The following is a 27429-nucleotide window of genomic DNA, read 5'->3' as shown; positions in this document are numbered from 1 at the left end:
GGTAAAGAGTCTGAAATCAAGGTGTCAGCAGGCTTCGTTGCTTCTAGATGCTCTGGGGGAGAATGCATTACCTGCCTGTCTCCTGGCATCTGGTGTTCCCGTGTCATTGGTGTTCCTCCGCTTGGAGATGCATCACTACCCTCCGCCTCCTTCATCACAGCTCCTCTCTGTGTCTTCCTGTCCAAGTTTCTCGTGTTCTGTAAGGACACCAGTCATTGGATTAGGGCCCACTCTAATCCCGTATGACCTCATCCCAACTTGATTGCATTTGCGAAGACCTTATTTCCAAATCAGGTCACATTCACAGGTACTGGGGATGAGGACGTGAACGTATTCTTTTGGGGGACACAATAACCCACCCCACAAGCAGAACAATCTGCAGGCCCAGTCCAGCACAGGCCACCAGTTTGTATTGTCTGGTTGAAGGCAAAATAAATTTGAAATAGGTTAAAATATTTTAAAAACACAAAAGCATTAAAAAATATTGAGGTAAACGTTTACACGCTCAGGGATATGGAAAGACTTTATAAGCATAACTCCAAATGCAACATTTATACAGAAAAAAGATAAATTTGACAGATTTAACTACATAAACATTTCTCTACATTTAAAAAAAATTAAAGTAAAAATATAGATCAGGAATAACAATGTTATGAAAGGTTAAAAATAGTGTACATAAACAGGATTAGACTTCCTTTTTTATTGATATATAACCCTCAAAAGAAAAACTGGCATAGGACAATAACAGAAAATTAACGAAAGAGGAAATACAAATGTTCCATAGCTACATGAACACACTTTAAACGTTACTAGTTATCCATGCACTGCAAATGCAAAGTAACAACAAAGCTTTTTCTCTCCACTAACTTAATCAAAATTAAAGTCAAACCAACAAATTAAATCCCAGTGATGGCAAGAGGACATGGGGATATGGGTACCATCATACTCTGCCAGTAAAACTGTAAATTGTCCAACCTTTCTAGAGTCAATCTGCCACCTGTAATCAAAAGCCTTAAAAATGTTCATCCTTTCTAATCACAAAATTTTTCTTCTAGAAATATACTCTAAGTAAATAAGATAAGTGAGGAATAAAGATGTTTGAACAAGGGTATTCAGCAAAGCACTGTTTATGGCTGTACATGTTTGGAAACAGACTAACTGTCACATAGGTTGAGTTCCCTGGGAAATAGACCCTGAGACAGAGGCTTTCAGCTGGTTATTTGGGAGTTGCTGTCAGGAATGACTTGAGGAAAGAAGGGTGGGAAACAGAACTTCGTGAAGAGAGAGGTTGCATTGTGTCGCACTTTGCCATGAAACCTCAGCCGATATCCCACAAGGAGCTCTCAGCTGGGATAGCCCTTCAGAGCTGAAGTGAACTGAGACAAGAGAGCTGGGACCTGGTGTCTCCTTAGCTCTCAGTCACTGGGTGTGGCTGCCCCCAGAAGGAGGAACAGTGTGGGCAAGGGAGCTCTCTGGCCAAAGGAAATCCCCAGAGACTCAGCTGTGTGCTCTTAGCAGACGTAGACACCTATGTTTGCCTCTGACAGTGTGTCTATTGACAATACACATGGTGTCACATTTTTCCATTGATTTTCTTCCCCAGCTTTATTGGGGTATAATTGACAAGTAAAAGTTGTGTGTATTTAAGGCATACAACAGGATGGTTTAATATACACACATATTGTGAAATGATTACCACAATCAAGTTAATTAACACATCCATCACCTCATAGCATCACCATTCTTTGTATATGTGTGAGAACACTTAAGATCTACTGTCTTAGCAAATTTCAAGTGTGCAATATAATATTGTTAACTACAGTCACCATGCAGTACATTAGATCCCCAGAACTTATTCATGTTACAACTGAAAGTTTGTGGTAAGTCCTATTTTTCAACATTCCTCAGTAAGATCAGGTCAAATTCATTTTCCCATGACCTATATTAATTATTGTGGAAAAGGCTTGCAGCAAAGTGTTCAGTGATAAAAGCAATTAGTCAACATCGATTTATTTATTGAGAGTCTACTGTATGCCAGATACCATTCTAGGACTTAGACTAGAGCAGACAATATGATAAGGAAGACAGGAAGACAGTCTCCCCAAGGCGACTTCATTCTACTGAGGGAGCAGATTGTGTACACAATGGCATTTTTGTTATTTAAAAATAAAAAAATATACACATAGAAAAGCTTATATATATGTGTGTGTGTGTGTGTATACACAGACATATATTTATAATTTATATAAAAATTGAAAAGAATAACCTCTAAAATGCTGTCACCCCAGTTGGTGAGATTATGGATAATTTTTCTTTTTTAAGTCTGCATTTTTATGGATTACTTTGGAAATAAATGGTGAAGAATCAATTAATGTTCTTAAAAAGAAATATTTTTGAACCAGCTCTAATGGCCTAGTGATTAAAGTTCAGGGTTCTTACGGCTTCCATGTGCCAGGCTCAGTGCCCACTCGTGGAACCACACCACTGTCTTTCAGTAGCCACATTGTGGTGGGGGCTTGCATAGAAGAACTGGAAGGACTTACAACTATGTACTGAGGCTTTGGGAGGGAAAAAAAAGATTGCCAACAGATGGTAGCTCAGGGCAAACCTTTCCCAGCAAAAGAAAGAAAAAAATAAATATTTTATCTAAATCTTCCTTTTTTAATTGGAGGAAACCACAGTCCTACTACTTATTCCAACTCTATCTCAAAATTGTAGTATCACTAGAAATGATAGAATTATTGGGCCCTGAAGCTCGCACCCTGCAGGGACTGATCCTGGTGACCAGTTTTAACTCATACAAAGTCACTGCGCGCAGCCTGGCATAACCAGAAGCAGATCCCAGGGAAGAGGTAAATCTTCCTTCGGAAGAACAGAAGTCAATTTTCAATAATGACTGTGTGTTTTCACTGCGGTCACAAAAGCCAAGAGGTTTCCTTCTGTGTGCCAGGGCTTTGATTTAAAGGCAGGTCTATGCCTGCTTTTCCTAAGGAAAAGGGAATGCTACTTTGGCAAAGATGATGGCAATAAAGAATGTTGATTATTAGGAGCAGAAAAATCGATGAAAAGAAGAATGTAAGAGAAGTTATGAGTGCAGAGTAAAGAGAAGGCCATTAATGAAAATTATCAAAACTGAAAGTACATGGTAAGTGGAGCAATTAGTGGACCATCTATTTAGGTTGGCGAAACAATCAGTTTTAATGGATGATCTGAGAATGAGCCAAGGATGATTTTATTTCACTCTTCTGCACCCAGGTGAGCAAAACTGAAGAGCGAATAATGACGAAGAAAGAAAAGCAATAAAAGCAGAAGATATTTCCCCAGACTGTTCTATGCATGTTGTCAAATTCATAGAATAATGCAGTAAATATTAGTTTGACTTCAACCAAAAATTGGCTTAATTATTTATACTGATGCAGATACTGATGTAATAAATACAATGGGAAGTCACATAATTAGGGAAAACTGATTCACATTCATGGATCATACATCATCCAAATGCTTCATTGTTAGTAGAACTGAAGTTTCCTGGGAAAATAATGTCCAATTTCCTTTCACCTTTTGCATTTGCAATAAAATCCTAGTTATATATATATACACATTAAGAAACTTCACAGACCTTCATTCTCCTTTTTAAAAAACCTGAAAATAATTTTTATTATTATTTTCATTTTCATGTGTTTCTTGTGTGCATTTCCACTTAGAATGAAACAAATCGTTTATTTCTCAATGTATGTGAGGAATACGTGAAATGACAAATTGTTATGTAAAAGGAAAGACAAATGAAATTTGCGAAAGCAAAGGCACTTGGGATTTGGATGGCATTTGTAAGAGTTAAAAAAAAAAGACAATACAGGAAATTGTTTCAAAATAAATAAAGTTCATTCAGTTCCATCCCATAATCATTGATCAAGTATCTATTTGATATGAGTCTCTGTGATGTGTTTAGGGAACTCAAAGATAAATAAGCTATATTCCCTATAGAAGCATATGTTTTAGTGGGGCAGACAGACACATAAATAAATAGATCATTTTGACATAATGCATAAGTGCTATGACAGAGATATCAACTGAATTGTAAATATTCAAACAAGAAAAATTTTTAAATCCATACACAAGATCTTTCGAATCAAATAAGAAACAAGAAAGATGTATAGATTTTTCAAATATGTGTGATAAGCAGAATAATGGCCCCCAAAGTAGTCCATGTCAGAATCCCCAGAACCCATGAATACGTTAGGTTACACGGCAAAGGGGAACTAAGGCTGCTGATGCATTGAGGATGCTAATCAGCTGAGCTTAAAATAGAGAATCTATCTTGGATTAGACTGCTGGGCCCAATGTAACCATTCCTAAAATCCTTAAAAATGGAAGAGGACGACAGAAGAAGGGATCAGAGAGCTGGTCAGAGGCATATGTGATGAGACAGAAAGGCACAAAGAGATGCAACATTGCTGGCTTTGCTGATGGAGGAAGGGGCCATGAGCCAAGGGATGCAGGTGGTCTCTGGGCACTGGAAAGGGTGCAGAGAGAGATCCCCTGGAGAGGGCCCAGAAACAAACAAGCCTACACCTTGACTTTCGCCCAGAGAGACCTGTGTCAGACTTCCATCCTCCAGCACCGTAAGGGAAGAAGTCTGTGTTGTGTTAAGACACAACAATTGTGATAACTTATTACGGCAGCAGCAGGGAACTAATACAATACCCAAGAGCGATGAGATCCAGAGCATTCTGTTTAGAATTTAAAGAAGCAAGTTTTCAGAACTTAAATTGTCTGAGGTCGTGATATATTCTACTAAGTTATTTTTTCCTTTTTCACATGAGCTTTTGGGAGAGGCATGGAGGAGAGATGTGGGAAGGGGAAGAAGGAACCTACGGGCGCATCCCAAGCGTCTGACTCTGAGATGAGCGCGTTCACGTACATTTGGCTCATCGGATCCTCGCAAAAAGGCCTGTGACAATGACGTTATTATTCTACATTTACAGATGAGGAAACTGAGACTCCAAGAACTAAAGGTAAAATGCTAATACATGCTGTCAGACTGCAAAACCCATGCTCCATCACCACACTGCACGCTTGCAAATCAAATCCTGGGCTCCACCACACTGTGGGCTCAGGCCAGCGAAGGAGGGCGACCTGTTCAAAGGCCTGTCGCCTTGGTCTGCACAGACGAGAGGAGATTACTTCTATTTCAATACCATATCTCATCAATTCTAAGAGTTATCGTTTTTCTTTCATTTTTAACATCCTGACATTACAGTGCATCTTATATTCATAATGGCTTATAATTACATCTGGCAACTTTTTTCTTCTGTGGATGTATAAAATAATGCTGTCTTATAATGGAGGTTTCTCAGAGACAGTGAGTGAGGACAGCATGCTTCTCTAAGCTACGCACCAGGTTGTAAGTCCAGAGAGAGCAACTCCCCACCCTTCCTCAGGAATCCATGCCAACATTAATTATTTTTAACATCAGGAAACATGTCTTATGGTGAACCCAAGTCTCTCATGCTAGAGCTGAAGTTCCTATGCTGCTGCAAAAAGAGAATGGTCATCATTTGTTTTTTTTAGCACTTACTCTCTACTAAGCAGTGGATGAAAATCCTTGGAAGGACACATAAGAGGTGGAAGACGGGGCCTCTACCCTCAAAAAACCCACATGAGAAGTAAAACGAAATGCGAGGCCGTGTAAGACTGTACGTAATTAAGGACCTAACTGTAGTAACAACTACATATGGAGATACCATCAAGAAAAAAACAGGTTTTTTCATTTTGTTTCTGCTTTTGTTTTTCAATATAGTCTCATTGTCAAGCTTGGTGTATTAAGCTCATTAAAAGCTTATGTAAAACTATTTTTGCCTGACAGTTTCATCTGGAGCATCAAGTAACCCAGTGTAGTGGGTTTGGCTGTCCCCCCACTATGTTCAAGTCCTAAACCCCAGTACCGGTGAATGGGACCTTGTTTGGAAACAGGGTCTTTGCAGATGTAATCAAGTTAACATGAGGTCATACTTGATTTGGGTGGGCCTTAAATCCAATGGCTGGTGTCTCTATAAGGAAAAGGAGAGAGAGATTTGGATAAGAGACACCCAGGGGACTTGAAGAAGGCCACATGAAGATGGAGGCAGAGATTGGGGTGATGCAGCTACAAGCCAAGGAATGCTAAGAGTCACCGGAAGCTAGGAAAAGACCAGGAAAGAGCCTTCCCTGTAGCCTTCAGGGGAAGCACGCCCTTGCCAACCCCTTGATTTCAAATTTCTGGACTCCACAACAATGAGACAACAAATGTCTACTGTTTTAAGCTACCAAGTTTATGGTCCTTTGTTATGGCAGCCCTAGGAAAGTAATAGATCTATATATTGGGTATTAAAATAAGTTGTAGAACAAACCACTTAGTAGGACTGCAACTTTTCAAAGGGAGATGGTTAAAACAAAATTCCGGCCTTATTGAGAGTATGAAAGGATGGAGGTTTTGACATCGGGGAGGAGTTGGGAAGAGGCTTCTCTGTGAGATCCAAGGACAAGTTGTAAGTCCCACCCCTCCCCTGAAATTCACCTGTTAAAATCTAACCACCAAGGTGATAGGATTAGGAGGTGGGACATTTGGAGGCCTAGGTCATGGGAGTGGAGTCCTCATGAATGCACTTAGCATCCTTATAAAAAAGACCCCAGAGAACTCTTTTGTCCTCTCCACCAGGTGCAGTTACAGTGGAAGACAGCTGTCCATGAGGAAGCAGACTCTCTCTCTGCCGGCACCCTGATCTTGGACTTCCCAGCCTCTAGAACTGTGAGAAATAAGTATTGTGTATAAGCCATCCAGCTTATGGTATTTTGTTATAGCAGCCTGAACAGACTAAGACAGAAATTAGTACTGGAAAGTGAGGGTGCTATTGTAACAAATACTTAAATGTGGAAGTGACTTTGTAAGAAGGTAACGGGTAGAGGCTGGAAGAGTTCTGAAGAACGTGCTAGAAGAAGCTTAAATTGCCATAAATGGACTGTTGAGAGTGATTCTGGTGAGAGCTCTGTAAGAAAAGAGGAGAGATGTAGAGAACGCCTCAGTCTTCTGAGAGAATACCTAAGGCATTTTGGAGATCATGGGGGCTTCCTCTCCCAACACAGGCCTAGAGTACAAGGGGCTGGGAGGCAGAACCATCTCCAAGGAGAGGCCTCAGCCTGAACAGACTGAGACAGTGATGGAATCGGTGTGTCCTCCCAGAGGTGGTGATCAAGGCAAAGGATGCACGAGCATCTTCTATGGACCAGATGTGGGTCACATGGGAGGAAGTACCTGCCTTGAGCCTTTAAGTCCTTCTGAAAGGACCACCTTCTGGAGCAATAGAACTGCAATAAAAGAGAGTCTGTATGGAATGGACTGCCCACAAAAGGGTAGGGGCAGAGGAGGAGTGAACAGCTCGATGACCCATGCCAAGGGAAATGCAAGTAAGAGTCCCCGGCAGTAGCTGTCCTATAAGACTGCTCTGCTATTCTATCTGAAAAATAGAAATGGAAGATTATATACCTTTAAAAAGAAAAAAAAGAATTTAAAAATAACACTATGTGTTAAGAAAGTACATAGAGAGCAATATTCTAATGTGAGGACACAAAAATGATATGGAATATTGGACTAGGGCCAAAGAGAGAGAGAGAAGTGATATTGGTGAAGCGATGTATGATAGAGCACCTTTTTGTTATGAATAGGTGACAATGTTTTTCCTATAAATAACAAAACTGGCTCAAGTGCCAAAATACAATCCATGGAAAAAAAAGGATTTAACCTTTAGACTCATTTTTTTTCTAAAAGTAAAACCTCTGATAAATTCTTGACATGCCTTAAGAAACATCTTGAAGATAATTCATCAATTAAATGTTTGCAAACACAGTAAAGCTTTCATCAATCTGGAATTAGTTATGACTGACTCAGAACTGGCTGGGGCTATGAAATGACGAAATACTAGGATGAATTTGACAACGTCATCTCAGAGTATTTATCATAATTTAAACTAGAGGTACTTAAGTCTTGTTTATGTCTCCCAAGGCCATATCAGCCTGGGCATGCATGGAGTCACAGGAATAATAAAATTTCAGTTGGCCCCTCAGCCTATCCCAAAACCCTTGTCATTGCAAGATCCTTTTCTTCTTGAAGATGTTCAGTGGGGTTTTCCATTTGTACACCCAAACATCTATGACTTCAGTTTCATATTTGTTGGTCAATTTTGTGGCTAAATATTTGTTGATAATTTCAAGTTGTCCAAACTCTGGAATTCTCTGTAGGCCCCTGGCTTGCTGCATTGAATCTAACCACCCTGATTTCCAGGTCCAGAACAATTAACTCCCAGGACCTGAAAGATGCAACTTTAAACCATGCTTTGAGAAATTTGAGAACCTTTGAGAAAATTGGAGCATAGAAATGGGCCCAGAAGATGGAGATGACAACTCTTGGTCCTATTTGGATAAAGTAGTAAACACAGATCTCAGGAGCTACAAATGACTAGGTTTGAAATTGAGTCCTAGCAAAATTTTAAAACAGATTATGAAACAGATGCTTTGTGACAGGAAAGAAAGCAGAGATCATCAGAAGCCCATCCAAACTTATTGAAAACAAATCAGCCAGTTCTCACATTATTGCTCCTGGGCATTTAAAAAAGAGGTAGCATCAGGGGGATCTGGAACCTAGGAGGTCTCAATTTCAGAAAGAAAGGCTTTTAGCATGGCAATGCAGTAAGGGGCATTTATAGCTGCATGGACAAAGTCACCCAGAGTTAGGGTTAATCAACTGGAGAAGTCATCCTGAGTTCCCTGTTCAAGCCCACCCTGTTCAATGTTTCAGTTAGTGACTCAGAAGAAGGTTCAGAAGATGGCTATGTCAAATTTGCAAAGGAAGTGAAAATGAGAATTACAGAGGAAAGCACCAGAACTGACAATACCTGAAGACACTAAAATGACAAGCAAAAACCTAGTGATTGAAATGTATTATTAGCAATGTTTAGCAGCAGTCATAGTAATAACAATAGTAATATTAATAATGAAAATAGGAATAAAAGTAAAGAGCAAATTTAAGGTAAAAGTAATCAATTACACAAGGACAACTTGAAGAAAACTGGAAATTTATATTTTCTTAAATGTGGATTTAAAATTAACTACATATTTAATGTTTACCATCTCTACGTCATACCTGATTTTTTTTGAAGTAAAAGTTTTAGTATATATCAATAAAAGAATAGTATATTTATTAAGGGTCGTGGTAGTCTCATTGTATTCTTTATTGCTCAGAACACATTTTCTGTTGTAATCACCTGGTAAAGAAGAACATTAACAAACTGTAATGCTTCTAGCAGGGTATAAACAAGATTGTAGAATATAGAAATTTGTAGCCAGCAAGTACCTTGAAGATCATAATCCCAACATGAACAAATTGGGACTACTGAGATGCTAGAAGACTGAGATAATGCCACCGTTATACAGAAACTCATCTAGAACCCAATCTACTCATGGATCACAGAAAGACTGTTTATAGGAATTAAGACTGTCGAACCTAGAAAAAGGAAGACTCGATGGTACAGCGATGATAGGGGTCATCACATGTAGGAACGCTCTGAAGCCAATAGAGAGGGAAGATTCCAGATCAAAGATACGAGTTACAGCAGGGAGGCAAGTAAGAACTTTATACTAGTAAGGACTTTAGCAACAAGAAGAGCCCAAGGTCATCAGGAGTGTTCTGAGAATGAAAGATCCTTTATGGGGAATTCTACAAATGACCTCACAACACTGAATAGAAAAGTGGACCCAATCAAATTGACAGATTCAGAATTTCACAAAAACCTGGAGACTGACCCTAATTCACCAGCTTTTTATTTTGCACAGTAAGTACATTTAGAAGAAGAATCGCCAAGTACAATAATTACACTTCATTCAATATAGGACATTTCAACTTCAAAACTTAAGCTCAGGGGGCTGGCCCCGTGGCCGAGTGGTTAAGTTCGCGCACTCCGCTGCAGGCGGCCCAGTGTTTCATTAGTTCGAATCCTGGGCGCGGACATGGCACTGCTCATCAGACCACGCTGAGGCAGCGTCCCACATGCCACAACTAGAAGAACCCACAACGAAGAATACACAACTATGTACCGGGGGGGCTTTGGGGATAAAAAGGAAAAAATAAAATCTTTTAAAAAAAAAACTTAAGCTCAGAATCAAGGGCTGTCTTCTAAATGGAATCAATTTGGCTTTATTTTTCTCATTTCACCATGAATTGGTGAAAATTTGCTCATTGTGGTAGATTGCGTTTTCCAAAGTAGGCTACCAAATTATATCCCATTCCACATGTTCTTCTACAGTGTGACCTTAACTCTCCTCCCACCAAGTGATGGAGTCTGTGTTCTTCCCCTTGAGCTTGGGTGGACCTTTATAGCTCTCTTACCAATAAAGTATGGCAAAAGTGAGGCTCTGTGACTTCCACCGCTAGGTCATAAAAGAAAAAGAAAAAGCTACACTCTTTTACCTTGTTCTCTTGGGGCACTCGCTCTTGGAACCCAGCTGCCATGCTAGGAGCAAGCTCAGACCACATGGAAAGGCCATGTATAGGTTTTCCAGCCAATGCTGAGCTGAGGTCCTAGCCAACTGTCAGACACATGAGTAATACCTTCAAGGCGATATTGGCCTCAGCCATTGTCTAACTGCAAACGCTTGAGGGATCCCAAGTGAAAACCACAAACAGCTGAACTCAGTCAATCCCCCAGAATTGTGAGAGACAATAATTGTGTCAGTCAGGATTCCACCAGAAGAGAACCAGAACCAGAAGGATATTTATTGTAAGGAATTAGCTTCATGATTGTGGGAGCCAGTTAAGCAAATCTGAAATCTGTAGCACAGACATCAATCAGCAACGGCAGGCAGGAAGCTCAGGCAAGAGCTAAATCTGCAGTCCACAGGCAGGATTTCTCCTTCCTCAGGGAAGCCTCAATTTGACTTTCAACTGATTGAATCAGACCTACCCAGACTGTCAAGGATAATCTCCTTTACATAAACTCAACTGACTGTTGATGTTAATCACATCTATAAGATACCCTCACAGCAACAATCTACATTAGTATTTGACTGAATGACTCAGCGCTATAACTTAGCCAAGTTGACACATAAAGCTGACAATCACAACAATGAAATGATTCTTGTTGTTTTAAATCATTAAGTTTTGGGGTGATTTGTTCTGCAGAAATAGATAACTGGGACAGTCACAGGTGTAGATTTGTAAACACTCTTACTTATAATCTCTAAGAGTCCTTCCAAACCCAAAATGCCATAATTCACTACCTAGCAGACCTTTTATCACAGGTCTAAAACAATGGTTCCAATGTCTGAAAATCCCACAAAGATTTAACTGCATTAGTCAACATCTTGACTCACTCATGTGGAGATAAGACCACTTATATCCTATTGGCTACAAGTAACAGAAGTTCCTGTTGGAAAGAACTTTAAAACAAGTAAATGCTATCATCTCTCATAAGAGAAAGTCCTATTCTGTGGCATAATAACAGGCAGGACAGTTGGTTGCAGGGTTGCTTAATTAACAAACGAGCAACAACAACTTCAAGGATTCAGAGTCTCTGCGTCACTGTCCAGTCATTCCCTGGGACGTTTCTTGGTTAGAGTTATGAAACTTCTCCAGAAGAGTCCTACTCTCTTGCTCCTCCCCCAGAAGCCTGCCATGAGCCTGCTCACCCAGAGGGAATGTGGTGGCTGTGACTTACTGCCACTTAAAGAAAAGTTTAATCTGAATTTACTAGAGCTGGCTGAAATTCATGCTCTTCACATGTACTGTCGGGACAGTAACACCCATTTTACAAGTTGACATCAGTGCTCAAAAGGGAACAAATAATAACTGGCACTCGTGGCATGCACGTCGTGTTTAGGCTTGCGTGCACGGGTGCGTTGACCCCCCGCACCAACCTTATGAGGCAGGTGCTTGGTATTCTCATCCTCCGGAGAGTAAACCGAGGTTTGGAGAAGCAGTAAGTAACTTGCTCAAGGTCACACAGATGGTGAGGGGCAGAGCAAGGAGAGAATGTGGCCTGACTCCAGAGCCTGTGCCATGTCAATGAGCCACCACTGTTGAATGCCAAGCGTGGACAAGGCCAGGCCCTCAAAATATGCTCACCTGCCTAAACTGACATACATCGCCCCCAATCATGGCCACTACCATGAGCAAAACAGCACTGACATATTCTGTGTCTAGGGCCCATTCCACTGGACTTCCTATCCTCAGTCCTGACACAGATGAGAGACATGTAGCAAATCTCTAATAAGTGAATACACTAAAAAAGAGGGAAGTCAGGCAAAATATATGCTTGAGGTATCTAACCCATGAGAGAAAGAGAGATTTAAAGAGAAATGGCTCTACACTTGTCAAAGTATACATTGCATGTTAAAATATTCACTGTGTGTGACAGCCAGGTTGGATAGCTCAGTAGCGGCACAGAGGACAGAAGACACATTCCTCCCTTCCTATGGCTAAGTTCAATGCCGTGAGTGGCCATGGACAGAAGGTGTAAACAATTTTATAGATCTAGAAAATTTTCAAGGCTAATTATCATCTAAGATTCATAAGGTAAATATATATCCTCATTTTGACAGAGAAAGACCCTGAGGTTCAAAGACTTTGAATGACCTGCCATCTCTCACACAGGTAGTCAGTGTTGACAACACCCAGGGCAAGCAGGGCTGGCAGCTGTCACTTCCCAGTCATGTCACAAGTTCCCAAAGCATGAGCCCTGCTGTCTCCCTTCCTGCAGCAAGGCCACACGGCTGACACGGATTTGTTCCAGTAACTTCACCAGGGAATAAATAGCAGACATGTGCGTAAATAAATAAACCTCAGGCTTGATGTCTTATTTTTATCCAAAACCAAAAACTGATTCTTTCCTTTTGTCCCTGGGGCAATCTTGGTGTCAACCCGCCTGCCCGGGCACAGGCCTGTCGTTCTGGTTCCTGTGTTGTTGCACTACTGTGGCATGAAGAGTTGATGCTCTCTTTCCACTGGACCTTGTCAAGCCCAGTTGCTGCTAAGCTGACTTGTCCGTTTTATTCACCGTCCTTGCACTTCGGGTCCTACTTCTGGCAAGGGCCTGTTTTTCTTTGCTGATATCTACTTTTTGCTAAAGCACTCTAACAGGTAGGCAAACTTACATGCTAGTTTCCTCTGCTAGAACCTGGACAAGCACTCAAGTTTTCTAATTTTTAATTACGTATTCTTTCTCCTTTAGTACAAAGTTTCATAAAACGTTACACGGATTTTGTAAGAAACATAATCAGCAGAGATTTACTGAGGCCCAGGCTCTCTGCTCCAGGACCGTTCAGTCCAGGGGGTAAAGGAGACATGCCAGTAGTCCATCCCAACAGTGTGGGTGAAAGCACAGAAGGCTGTAGGGACACCAAGGATGTGCTCCTAACCGCGCTGGAGAACGAGGAAGAGTCAACCCAGAGCAGGGAAAGGGATGGTTTGGTGTCTGGAGAGATCCGTTCCAAGAGGGGCCGTTATGGGTAGAGAGCAGAGAGAGAGTCCCACACACTCGGGAGAGCTGTAAATGTTGGTTCACTGCGACGAGGCTGAGGCACTTAAGAGGACTGAAGTTTGGAGTTTATGTTGATGACAACAGGAATCACAGAGAGTTCAGAAAGATTTGAAAATAGACTCACAGATTTATTCAACAAAAATAGATGGGCATCTAAAAATGATGAGGACATAGTCCCTGGCTCCAAGGAGCTCATCACCTCCTTGGGGAGACAGACGTACAAACAAATCATTCAGAACAATTTGTGTCCTTCTAAATATAGCACACACAAAGGGCTGGGGACCCAGAGGAGGAAGCCGTTAGCACTGCCTGCAGAGAAGAAAGAAAGGCTTTGTGTAGGTGACAAGTGAGCAAGATGACAGATGAGTGGGTGGCAACCAGTCCTGGAAGAGGGGGTGGAGGCTTCTGGCGGGCAGGCGGGACCAGGAAAGGCACCTCTAATTCATTACCCAATGGTAAATTAACCAAATGTTTGCCATTGTCTTTCATTTTCAAGCCTCAGGAATTTGTCTCCTCCTGTTAGAGATAGTGACAGTTAAACTGTAACGTACAGCTCTCTTCTCAAGGACTGTGAAGGTTTGTTTACAGAGAACACCCTATCTGCTGCATTCCAGAAACAAAAGGAGCTTTTCAGAAGTATTTGCAGTACCAGGAAGCTCTGCTCATCTCTAGAGGCTATATTCTTGGAAGCTTTGGGCCATAATCACAAACATCGGAAGCAAGTAGGACTAGCCTGGGCTGTACCTGGGTGGAACCGATCTGTACCCTCCTGGTTACCCTTGCAAACTGAGCCAGAAGCCAAGTGTCCAAGTCACAGGATTAGAGAGAATCTTCTTTCTCTTTGGCAGGATAAAACTTTGTAAAGGATTCAACTGGAAAGAATACGACACTTACTGTGTCCTTCTCATAGTCCAACAAGTGCATTGCTTAAGCACAGAAAATCATGGGATGCAGGATTCTCAGTCTTTCCATAACACAACTCAGGATTAGTACACAGACAATGGGAGGCTGAAAGACATAGGAACAGCAATATTAATCAAAGAGAAAATGGAATTTAATACAAAAGATCAAAGGGTTATTTGGGAATGATAAAAAAAGCCATGACAAAGATATTATAGTCATGAATCTTTAGGTACTAAACAGCAAAGTAGTAGATCCATGTGATAAGAACTCTTAGAATATACATAGTTAATTTGGTAAAACCGCGGTCACTGGTGAGCAGTGGTTCTCGACCACAGGCGATTTGGTCCCCCATGGGACACTTGGCAACGTCTGGAGACATTTTGAACATCACAGCTAGGTGGGGGAGTGCTACTGGCAACTAGTTGGGAGACAGGGAGGCTGCTAAGCACTTTCAGATGCTCAGGACACCCCATAGCAGTCATCCCTGCAAAACGTCGCTGTGCCAAGGCTGAGAAACCCTGCTCTGAAGCACTGTGCTCTATGTAGGATTTACCTCGCTCCAACTGACAGGCCAAGTTGACAAAAAATAATACATGTATTATATGAAAATAATATATATAAATAACATATATATGAAGAGATATTTTTCTCTCTTGTATCCATAAAACTCTTATGGCTATATTTAAGCTAGATGGTATGTTTTGATTTATAATTTATTGTAAATCGAACACAAGGTCAGCACATATGGGCTAAGAAAAATATGGATTTCTTGAATATTACCAAATTTGATCTCCCTGAGTAAGATAAAGGCCCATCTAGACTTTTACAGGAGAAGGTCTGACACTAGGAAGATGGCGTCTGTCAGAAGTTAACCAGGCTCTGACAGAAGGAAGCTGAGAGAAATACAAAAGGGGAGCCCTGGTCACAATGGACCATCGCCATCGGGCAGGGGCAGCCATCCTATCTGGAGGCCGTCCTAACTGCACACATCCTCTGTTCTCCCCAGAACTAGACAGACAGGGACCACAGCGGCTGTTCCCTGGTCCCGAAGGTGCCATTAAGCTTCACATCCAGCCAAACCCTGACAAAGAGCACAGATGCCCCCGGTACGTGCACCCAGGGAGCACCGGGTGGGAGAGTGGGTGGACTGTCAGGGCTGTCCTGCTACATAGGCCTCTTCCTTTTCTGAATGCTAAGTTTAGAGGGTTCTAGCTCATCCAATCAAAAACCAATAAATCTGTATAATTGCTTGAGGAACCCACCTATTCGGTTTTTCTGTCATTATACATTAAAGTTCTAGTTAATATTTTTGGGAAAAAATACTGCTGCTAAAAAATAATAATAAAAAATTACAGAAAATAAGAAATAATAGTTTCAAAATCACTGCACTACAACATATTGCATCTCAGCACATGCAACCATTATAGATCCTTGATATTCATGAGGAATATATGAGATCTTCAAGAATCTCCACATCTATATGTATACAAAAATATTTGTCTAAGCTATTATTTTCCCCTCACACTACAATTCACTCACATATATTTTACAAACATATATTTTTTCACTTGCTAGATAATGTTATCAAAAAAAAAAATTGGAGGGGCCCACCCAGTGATGTAATGGTTAAGACACGTGCTCCACTTCAGGGGCCCCGGGTTCAGGGGTTCGGATCCCAGATGTGGACCTACATAGCACTCATCAAGCCATGCTGTGGCAGCATCCCACACATAAAGTAGAGGAAGATTGGCACAGGTGTTAGCTCAGGGACAATCTTCCTCACCAAAAAATAAATACAAAATAATTGGATAAATATTGATCAAGCTGTGATTAGAGAACCAGTGAGCTAGGCAGGCAGGCAGGTGCTGGGAGGCAGGCCGGGCCCATCACCAGCTCTACGAGACTCCACACGCTTCGCAGAACCATGAAATTCAGATTCATGCTCCACAAACTACCAATTGCATCTTGGCGTGTGCTTCTCATTTTTTTTCTAATAGCTGACATTACAATTGTCAAAGTCAATAATTCCAAGGTCTACTGTGCTTTGATCCAAAGGGGCACACACTAGAAGCCAACTGAAAATCACGTCCCATGTCGCAAAGATCAGGACCCTGAGGGAATGACCGTCATGGAAACAATCAGTAAGGCTAACCTGAAATAGAAGAAGGGAAGGCAGATAGGAAAGATCCAGAAAGTGCAGGCCTGCCTGGGAGTGTCAAGAGGAGAAAGACTCAGGACTGACCTGAGAATGGAGATAGGCAAAGTGGACGTGTAAATATAGAAAGGTGTGGGGAACACCGTGTACTGGGTGGAATTGTGCCCTCCAAAAAGCTATGTTCAAGTCCTAATGCCAATGAATAGAACCTTATTTGGAAATAGGATTGTTGCCCAAGTAATCAAGTTAAGATAAGGTCACACTAGTGTGTGGCAGGCCTTAGTACAATGACAGGTGTCCTTATGGGAAGAGGGAAATGTGGACACAGACACACAAAGAAGAGAACACCATGTGACAACAGAAGCAGAAATTGGAGTGATGTGTCTACAAGCCAAGGACTGCTGGCAACCAGCAGAAGCCAGGAGAGAGGCAGGGAACAGCTTCTCCCTGGAAGCCTCCGGAAAGAGCCCACCCTACCAACACTTTGATTTTGGACTCTGGCCTCTAGAACTGCGAGAGAGCAAATTTCAGTTGTTTGAAGGCACCCAGTTTGTGGAACGTTATTACAGTGGCCCTAGGAGACAAACGCACGCAAAGAAATCCATTTACCTCCAAGCTGCCAGGCCTGTTGCTGCCTTATGATTAATGGAATCTGTAGTTTTCTCCAGTTATACATAGGGCTCTTCTCACTCAGGAGCATTTCACGATGCATCTTCCAGACCATACTTATTTGATACACATAGATATATTTCTACTTCCAAATTAGTGACTTTCAGGGGAAAAAAAACTAGAGTCATCTTAATCCCCATGCTTTTATCAGACACAGTAATCTGGGTCTGTGTGCAAGATTTGCTCCCAAAACACACTTGAAGTGCCAGAGAAGCAGGGAAGAAATCTGGCAGGAGACGAGCAAAAGGTGGTTGCACAGCCCACAAAGAGGGGCTGGGTTCTTCCAGACCCTGAGGCTCATGCATCCTCCCTGCACACCAGGAATCGGGCTGTCGAGAGAGCTCTACAGGCCAGGGAGGACATTCGCGGCGGGAACATTTTAAACAACTCTTCCAACATTAGGAGCCTGTTGCGGGCTGCCTCATCTACAGGACCCTTAAGCAGCGAGGCTTTCCGGGGAAGGAAGGAGTCCCAGCAGCCCTTGCAGCTGCGCTGCAGTGTAATTACTTGAGCAGTCCCAGATGTAAAGTCTAGAAGTGATAAAATCAGCACATCAAAAGCAGTAGGTGTGTGTGTGTGTGAAGACAGAGAGGGGGTAAGAGCAGGAGGGAGGGAGGGCACGGATGCAATATTAAAGTATCTGAGAAGCAAAGGTAAAAATGAAGGAATGTTTCCTTTTTTTCCATGAAATCTAAACGACAGGTTCAAGTCCTTAGCAGCCCATGTTAAATCTTCCATTCTCCAAACGCAGGGGCTGGTCACCAGTGCGAGAGCTGGAGCGAGTGGATGCCTTTCTCTGTCTGGTTGGGATTGTTCTGCCCACTGCGCTGGCATGCTGCTGCTGCTGCAGTGCAAAGGCCCACAATCTCAGGAGAGTTAAGTTCAGCCAGAAGGACATCGTCTTGGTTAATCATCAACCGTGGCCCTTTTAAACAATCCCAGTTTTGTACAACTTAACATGCACCGTCTTTTTGTTGGGATATCTGGGTAGTTTGATGGGCTGTTTCATTTGCATTTCCCTAATTATCTAATTCATTTTCTCTTTAGAGAATGAATTCATATTAAGTCTACTCGATTGTTGTTTTTTAATTCAAAAGTCCTGATTAAAATATTTTCATTAAAAGCCTACTGGCAAAGTTTCAAAACATTTCCTTCTTTGCTTTTCTCTTCCCAGTGCCGTCCCCTTCACCCTGTTGGAATTCCATTTTGACTTCAAATCCTTTCAGGCAGCTGCCTCCGCCAGCCGACAGCACACGGAGAGCCCTTTTGGGCACGGCTGACCTGGATCAAATCCTAGAGTCACCACTGCCACAAGTTGGTCACCTCGCCAGGAGGGAAAGGGAGCCAAAGCCAAGAGAAACTGGATACCTAATGGAGTGATAACTTGCCATAAGATGAGAGCAAAGTTTAACAAAACAGAAAAGCAAAATTATTTATTAAAAATTTACCTTACCCTGAAGATTAGGAGCTCTTTTCATTTATCTAACTAACCGACAGCCAAGAGGGTTTTAATAAAATTCTGCTAAATTATTCTAAAGGGAAAAAGTACAAAATTATTGTCTGGTACAACTCTTCCTAGATCCTGAGGTTTACAACCAATTTAGAGTAAAACTAAAAAATTTTGCCTTACCTTTCATTTGATACACTCACCTAAATAGACCGTCTATGTACTGATTAAACAGCCAGAGCATATGAATTTCAGATACATTGACAGAGGAAAACAATATTCCTCCTCTAAATTAGAATATATCTTTCGCTCTTCAAATACCAATAGAACATATTTATTTGTGCTTACTACCCTAATGGCTAATTTACAGCTCGTTTTTAAAACTGCAATGTTAATTTTCATAAATTGTCAAAGAAGCTAAAATTATATCTTATGCCCTCACTCCACATGACAGCAATATTGCTTTTAAGGCTATTTCAAATTGAGTTTGCTGTGGTTGACCTTTTTTATCCAAAATCCTAAGACTCTATTTGAAAATCTGCCTCCTGAGATAGAAGACATTGTCCTTTATGAACTGCTGTAATGCACCAGCACCCGTTGCCCTATCAAACAGCTTGGGCAAATAATAAGAGCGGAATGCTGCACCTGCCAACCCTCTGATTTTATGGGTCTCCAGACAACAGAAGGCACACACTGAAAGAGCACGGCTCCCTGTGTCTACACACCGGACTGCGTGTCTAATAAGCAAACAGAGATACGAAAAGAAGCCAAAGTAAGCTGCTCTGATGGGGAAACTGCCAATCAACTGTACGATGCAGTACGACACAGGACGTACTTTTTTTCAGGATATAACTGAAAATGTAATTAGGTTTGTTCTAAGAATTGGCTAATGTTTTTGTCTTGAGCTGTGGTTTCTCTTAAAACTATTCCTTTTGAATACAATCCCCTGGCTCATATTAAATTGCAAACACAAATTCAACAAACACCTACAAGGTTTCAAAAAGGAGGGGCAGCTATGGAATATTTGCTTGCTTCCCCAAATAAACTTAAAACCTTATTTTTTTTGATCATGGCCAAAACCTTTATTTTTTTTGATCATGCCATTGTAAATTACTATCTCCACATCAGAATATTAGCCTCCTTTTTACTTTATCTGTTTTCAAGCAGAAAAAGAAAAATGTAAAACCAGCTGCTTATTTTTATTAGTTTGACATAAGAACACTGAATAAGCAAAATTATAGAATATTTATAAACATTTAAAAGAAAAATCACCCTCATGGCCCAAGCATAACAATTGTTCTTATTTTGCATATCTTTCTGTCTTCTTGTCCACAGTTAGTTTTTTTTGTTGTCTTTTTGGATTTTTTGGAGGAAGATTAGCCCTGAGCTAACTGCTGCCAATCCTCCTCTTTTTGCTGAGGAAGCCTGGCCCTGAGCTAACATCCATGCCCATCTTCCTCTACTTTATATGTGGGATGCCTACCACAGCATGGCTTGTCAAGCGCTGCCATGTCCACACCAGGGATCCAAACCGGCGAACCCCAGGCTGCCAAAGCAGAACGTGCGCACTTAACCGCTGCACCACCGGGCCGGCCCCCACAGTTAGTTTTAAGCATAATATAAATACAAGTTTATATTCTGCTTTTTTCATTTAAAATTATAACCAACATTTTCAGAAACATCCACAGATATAATTTCTACTTGTCGGATAACAGTGACTTATTTCTGTACTAGACATTTTGGTTACCTCCAATGTTTTACTCTTATAGATAGGATTGCAATTAACACCTTCATGCTTATAGAACAGGAATGCTTAGCCAGAGATTGATAACCTTTTGGCAGGTTTGTCATTCCAGTAATTGTGTATGTGTGTGGTAGGATGTTACACTGGAGAAATTTGAATGTCTGTTAAAAAATAAACTGAGGCATGTTAAAAATTTTAAGAGTTTATTTAAGCAAAAATTGATTTCAATCAGGCACTGCCAAACCAGAAGTGGTCATAAGCGCATCTCCGACAGGAGCTGGGGAGAAGCTTCTATAGAGAAAGTTCAGAAACAAAAGAAGGAAATTAATGATTGGTTATAGCTTAAAGCCTAGTTGGCTGTTATTTTTTTTTTTAGATTAGCACCCGAGCTAACATCTGTTGCCAATCTTTCTTCTTCCTCCTCCTCCTCCTCCTCCACCTCCTCCTCCTCTTCCCCAAAGCCCCCCAGTACACAGTTGTAGATTCTAGTTGTGAGTGCCTCTGGTTGTGCTATGTGGGATGCCACCTCAGCATGGCCTGATGAGCGGTGCCATGTCCACTCCCAGGATCTGAACTGAGGAAACCCTGGGCCGCTGAATCAGAGTGTGTGAACTGAACCACTCGGCCATGGGGCCGAACCCATAGTTGGTTGTTTGTGATTGGTCGTCCTTAGTGTTTTGATTTTGTAACCCTGAGATATTTACAGGCTTAGATTTTGGTTTACTTATGTAGGCCACCAGGGCCTCGAGTCACCTCAGGCTAATGGCCTCCCTATTTAATTAATCTAATATGTCCCTTCCATCATTCCATTCTGTGATTCCCTCTACCACCAGAAAAACCCCAAGTGGTCTCACTTATGTGTCCATAAGACAACCAAAGTCCAAACCAGGGATATTTATGATAGACTTGTCAAATCTAATCAAGGCCATGAGGGATTTCAGAGTCATGAAGACAAAGTAAGGGCAGAAGCTGTTGTAACTATCAAAAGATAAAAGATGCCTCTGCTGGGCATTTCAGACAAGAAATCCTGCATGATGAACTAATTCCATGTCTAAGCTTCATAGCCCAGGCCTGACCCACGCTATCTCCGGGCAAAGTAAGATGCTGTGAGAAGGTCTTCTTGATGGTTTGTTCCCAGTGGATCAGGAAGACGCGAGGGAGAGAGAAGCTCGAGCTCTGAGTGGGACACAGACGTAGGCTGAAGTGTGCAAGTAGATGAGCACATGTACAAGACTTCCTCTGAACACGATTGTAACATGCGGACAGTCGACTCCTCAGTGTGACCCAAACAGTGCTGGGCTTGACTCTTCCAGGAAGCAAAGACCACGCGGTGTTTCTTCTATTGAGCGACTATCTTATCTGGGAAAGCTATAAATAATCTAAACTATGATTTATGGAATACACATTATGTTATCATGTTACTTCGATTCATTTAATCCTCACAACTAACCCCACTGGGGAGTTTTTTTGTGACATCCATCTGAACTCACCACGTTGGCAAGTAATTAAATTCATCTTCCCTGATAAACCGGCATTCTATCTGGAGAAGGAAAGAGAAAGGAAAAAGAAGGAAACTAGCGTTCGGCCATACTGCTACCTTCTGGGAACTGCAAGTAGTCCACCAAAGAAATAAAGCCAGATAGAATAATACATTTTCTAGATAAATATGGGTGTGGCCAGGCCAGATTCGTGTTTTAGTACGTCAGGCTGGATCCAACACAGAGAATAAATTAGAAGGCAGGAGATCAGAGGCAGGGAGAACCTTTAAGAGACTATTATCTTCTGCTGTGTCCCCTCTGTTTCTTATCTCACACTGACCCCAGGCCATTTGCATCACCCATTTACATCCCATACTTAATATATCTAAAAGCAAACTTGTCATTATCCACATGAAGTCCTTTGCCCCTAATATTTCCTTACTGTGTCAACAGGGACACAACTCATTCTCCTTCATGAAGACTCAACACCTCAAAGTCACTTTTGGCTCTTGTCTCTCCCTTACTTTATCCTCCCTCCCAACCTCTAATCAAAGCCAGCCTATTCTTTCATGATAAAGTCCTTTATTTCAACTCCTACTCCTACCAGAACTTCTCTAAGTTTAAAACAAATTTGAGGGGTGGCTGGTTTGATATGATGCCCTGGGAGTTGGAAAGAAGAAATTACCACAGAGAACTCCACTTGGCCTCGCCCTTCCACACCCATCTCCTCTGCTTGGTTGACTCTTTTCATTTTTATTTTAGTTGACCCCATAAGAGGACAAGGGAAGGAAAATGAGAGAAAAACATGCCTGTAAGTGAAATCAGCTGTGAACAAAGTATCCAGGTACTTTTGACCCAAAGCACCATTCTTCCTCCTAGTGGCACTTATTTTTTTCTTCTTTTACAAGATTTGCCCTGAGCTAACATCTGTTGCCAATCTTCCTCTTTCTTTTTTCCCCCTCCCCGAAGCTCCAGCACATAGTTGTATATTCTGGTTGTAAGTCCTTCTAGTTCTTCTGCATGAGCTGCGTCCACAGCATGGCTACTGACAGGCAAGCAGCATGGTTCCACGTCCAAACTGAGCCCAGGCCACTGAAGCAGAGTGCACCCACAGAATTTTAACCACTAGGCCATCAGGGCTGGCCCCTCTCAGCACTTTTGCCCAACAAGTACAGAGCATGTACAATGTGTTTGGCTTTGTTCTAAGTTCTTTATATCTATGAACTCACTGAACCCTCGTAGAACCCCCATAAGGAAGGTACTGTTATTATACTTATTTCATAGATGAGGAAAGCAAGGAGCAGGGAGCTAAAAAATTGCCTGTGACCACACAGCTGATGACTAATAAAATCAGAATTTGAGCCAAAAACCTGCAGTCTAACTCCCTGTGCTCAACCACCATGATACAGCACTAGTTCCTGACATTTACACAACTTTTCTCCAGTTTTTCCCACAACCCACCCTCACCAGCAATCTCTCCACTCTTGGGCTCCCTGGTCCTCTCCTCCCCTTCCAGACTTCATTCAGAAGCCACTTCTTACTCTCTTCGTTGACCATCTCAACTCTCGTAGCAATTGGACTTATTCCTGTCTATTGTATATAACCTACTCATGTCTTCCAGCCCGGGAAGTTTCCTCCAGGCAGTTGTAGATGTTCCCAGAAAAGGAACCACTTGCACTCAGAGCCCCCTGCCAGCTGGCTCCCTCAGGCCTGGCCCCATGGCCTCCTTAACCCGCTTCCTGGACCCAGCCTGTCTCAGGGGATCCCTGCTCCTCAGAGTGGGGAGAGGGAGCCCCTCCCCTCTGATCCATTCATTCGCTGGATAGATACCGGGGCCGCTATGTACCACCACCACTCTCTGCCCTGGGGATACACGTGTGATCACAACAGATGAAAATTCCTGCCTTAAAAACTTTTATTTAGCAAGGCAGTCAGCTAATAAGCATCATAATAAGTAAGCTGTATGGAGCGCTAGAAGAAGAAAGTGCTCTTGAGAATACCGAGTCAGGGTTGGGGGTGGAAACGCCAGGGGATGTTAGCAATTTTGAGTGAGTGGCCTCCCGGAGAAGTTGATACTTGAGCAAGGCTTGCAGGATGAGGGAGCTGGTCCTGTGGATCCACTCGAGGAGCAGGGATGGCCAATGCAAGCCCTGCAGAGGGAGCCCCTGGAGTGTGGAGGGAGCAGGGGAGGGGGCAAACAGGTAGGCCTTGCAGGCTTTGTGAGAACTTCCCTTCTACTCTGAGTTAAACATGGGCAGTTGTCACAGGATTTTGAGCAGAGGAGTGACAGGGCCTGACTTAGGTTTTAAAAGGATGACTTCGGGGGCTGGCCTGGTGCCATCGAGTTTATAAGTTCACGCACTGTGCTTCGGCAGCCCAGGGTTCGCACCGCTTATCAAGCCATGCTGTGGTAGGCATCCCACATATAAAGTGGAGGAAGATGGGTACGGATGTTAGCTCAGGGCCAGTCTTCCTCAGCAAAAAGAGGAGAACTGGCAGCAGATGTTAGCTCAGGGCTAATCTTCCTCAAAAAATAAAAAAAAATGATGACTTCCAGGCAGCATTGCAACATCACTTGACTTTTGTGGTCATGAATTTAGAATAACACCAGTCAACCCAGCCAGAGGTTTTTGTCCAGCAGTGGCCAGCTGTAAATGTGCAGACAGATGTAGGTAGATGTTTGGATCTACAGCACAAAGAAGGGCGTAGTGTATAGAGATGAGGAGTTAAGACCCTGCAGAGCACTCACAGAATGCGACTTGGCCCCCAGCGTGGGGCGAGGTTAGGGAAGCAATTCTTCCTGTTTACATTTAGATTCCTCTCCTTCCCCCACCCCCTCCCCCCCCCCCCCCCCCGAGCCCCAGATACGTGTCCTGACCCAGAGATGAGGTGTACCAAAATTCACAGAGGAGAACTCAGAATTCCATCTCCCCCCACTGACTGAATTCTGTTGCAGGATAGCATAGCTCTTATTTCAGCATGTGTTTAATTTCCCCACCTGGAGTGCAAGTGTTAAAGGGAAGAGTACGACTTCTTTTGCACCTGTTTCCTCTAAAGCAAAGGTTCTCGGCACGAGCTGCACTGGATTCACCTGGAACATTTAAAAACGGCAATGTCCTCCTCTAGAGAGCTAATGCAATCGGCCTGGACTGCAGCCTGGTCCTGGCCTCCAAGGAAAGCCCAGGCAATTCTGACGGGCACCAAGGTCGAAAACCTGCAGATTATCTATCCCAGGGCCTGGCATGTAGAGGGTCTGACAAATAATCAATGGAAAACATTCACGAATGGTCTGGGAAAGTAGATAACTTCCAGCTAATCCCCTCAACTCAGGTATTTTTCCTCAATAAGTCATCCTGGACACTCACTTCTGTAAAATTAAGCTTCTTGGAATGCCATTTTCAAATTCAGTGTCTTGAAAAGTTCCTATATTTCTCCATTATGTAAAACAGTGATTCCCACACTTTGGTCCGTGGACTGGACCAGCTAAGGAACTTTAAAGATTGCAGATTCTGGGGCCTTGGGACTCACCGAGTTTCTGGTGCAGTCGGCTAGAGGCCTAAGAATCTGCATTTCTATAAAATTCCCTCGTGACCGTAATTCACTCCCAGGGTGAGAACCGCTGATCCACACGATAAAGCCCACGCTCCTTCCCTACTTCCTCAAGTTTCTCCACAATACGTTACCATCTGATTTACAACTCCTCCTGTATTTCTCTATAATTCCAACCCAAATCCTTTATCCCAGGAAAGGAAATCAATGCCCAGATCTTTACAATGCCTGCTCTCTCCTACTTCTGTTCACACTGTGTCTTCACTTCAACTGACTCTTCCCTCCTCTACACCTGTCCCCAAACCTGTCCACTTTCCTGTCTGGCTCAAGTCCTACTACTCCCTCCACGGAGCCTTCCACATTTTCACAGACCAGGATGTAACCCGTCTTCGCCTAACTAAGTATCCCTTGTTGGTGTAATTACTGCCTTTGATTTGACTTGTTATGAAATGATGTGTTGTTTGTCTAAAGAAACTACTAGCTCCTATAAGACAGCGACCCTGTCTATGCCCCTCTGTATTTGAACTATACCTGGGACCATGAATGGACGAAGGAGCTTACAGCATAGGCAGAATCTCTCTGAGCACCTCCTCAAGGCTTTTTCTAATTGTCACAATTTAATTTCATAAGATGATTTCAAATATCTTGGAGAAAAGGCATAGCTATCATAAAACGAGGCAGGGAAGGCAAAGATAACTTGGGTTTTGTTTCTTGTGTTTTTAAAGCCTCATTTGCCATTATTATATTTATAAGGCACCACAGATAAGCTAACATACTTTAGATACTGCAGTAACATAATTTTTAAAAAGCACACGTGCCTTGGGGCTGGCCCCGTGGCTGAGTGGTTGAGTTTGCGCGCTCCGCTGCAGGCGGCCCAGTGTTTCGTTAGTTCGAATCCTGGGCGCGGACATGGCACTGCTCATCAGACCACGCTGAGGCAGCGTCCCACATGCCACAACTAGAAGAACCCACAACGAAGAATACACAACTATGTACCGGGGGGCTTTGGGGATAAAAAGGAAAAAATAAAATGTTTAAAAAAAAAAAAAAAAAAGCACACGTGCCTTATATGCTTTCTGTACCCTTCTTGTTTTATATTTTCCTTGAGCAGTAATAGTCATCTCATGTACTTTATTTCCACTTATGGCTAATTACACTTTCTGGTTCCTATAATCCAAACAACATTGCTAATATTTTTTGGTTTCTGATTCTCTGAATATTTTTAAAGATTTTTATTGACGTTACAGCTCCTTGAGGTTCCACTGTAATAGTAAATTCTCAATTAGGAGCTTAGCAAGATTCATAAAAGTCTAAGTTCTTAGTTTTGTGACAGAACTGAAACACCCAATTTAAAGGCTTTTACTGTCATAATGGGAAAAACACACTACACATCACTGTTTACCTAGGGGCCAGTAGGGGATCAAATCTCTTTCTTACAGTAAGGATTTTGGAGGAAGTTTCTATTGTATTAAAGGCTACTATGCACAAGATGCTGTCAGATTTCTTTCTGGTCTGTCTTTTTCAAAGTTGATGTTTGCAGTCTGTTATACATGAGTACCTACAGACTCCATGAGAACAGGAGTCATTTCAGTGTTCTATCTTGTTCAGCATCCAACACAGTGCCAGTCACGGGGGACGTGCGATGAATGTTTGTTGACTCACTGATAGGCGTTGGGAGGTAAGAGGCTCCAGGGGAAGAGGGGTGTGACTGGGGAGTGTGATTATCAGAAGCACCAGCTACTTGCATTTTCAAGGCAACCAGTCACAAACTGTTTGGTTCTCAGTGTCTGGAATATACTTGTATATTTGTGTGATCTTTGAAAGCAGAATGTTATATGTAAATGGAGAAACCTGGAACCTGAGCACTTACCAATTACCTATGGAGTGGAGAAAGCTCTGTGTATGTGGCGGGAAGGGGG

The 27429-nt window shown here is 42.3% G+C and overlaps 1 protein-coding gene across 1 annotated transcript in view; it reads right to left on the bottom strand.

Moving 5' to 3' along the window:
• Positions 1–27429, bottom strand: part of LOC139084596 (uncharacterized) — a 163227-nt gene that overhangs the window by 123212 nt on the left and 12586 nt on the right. Inside the window, exons 2-3 of the mRNA XM_070627874.1 lie at positions 14460–14573; positions 72–197 (exon numbers count right to left, since the gene is read on the bottom strand). Of these exons, the coding sequence (XP_070483975.1) occupies positions 72–197; positions 14460–14489 (156 nt within the window). The 5' untranslated portion in view covers positions 14490–14573. The remainder of the gene's footprint in view (positions 1–71; positions 198–14459; positions 14574–27429) is intronic.

Source organism: Equus przewalskii, chromosome 7, assembly GCF_037783145.1.
Source record: "Equus przewalskii isolate Varuska chromosome 7, EquPr2, whole genome shotgun sequence".
Classification (NCBI taxonomy): Eukaryota; Metazoa; Chordata; class Mammalia; order Perissodactyla; family Equidae; genus Equus; species Equus przewalskii.
This window is presented reverse-complemented; position numbering and strand designations above follow the sequence as displayed.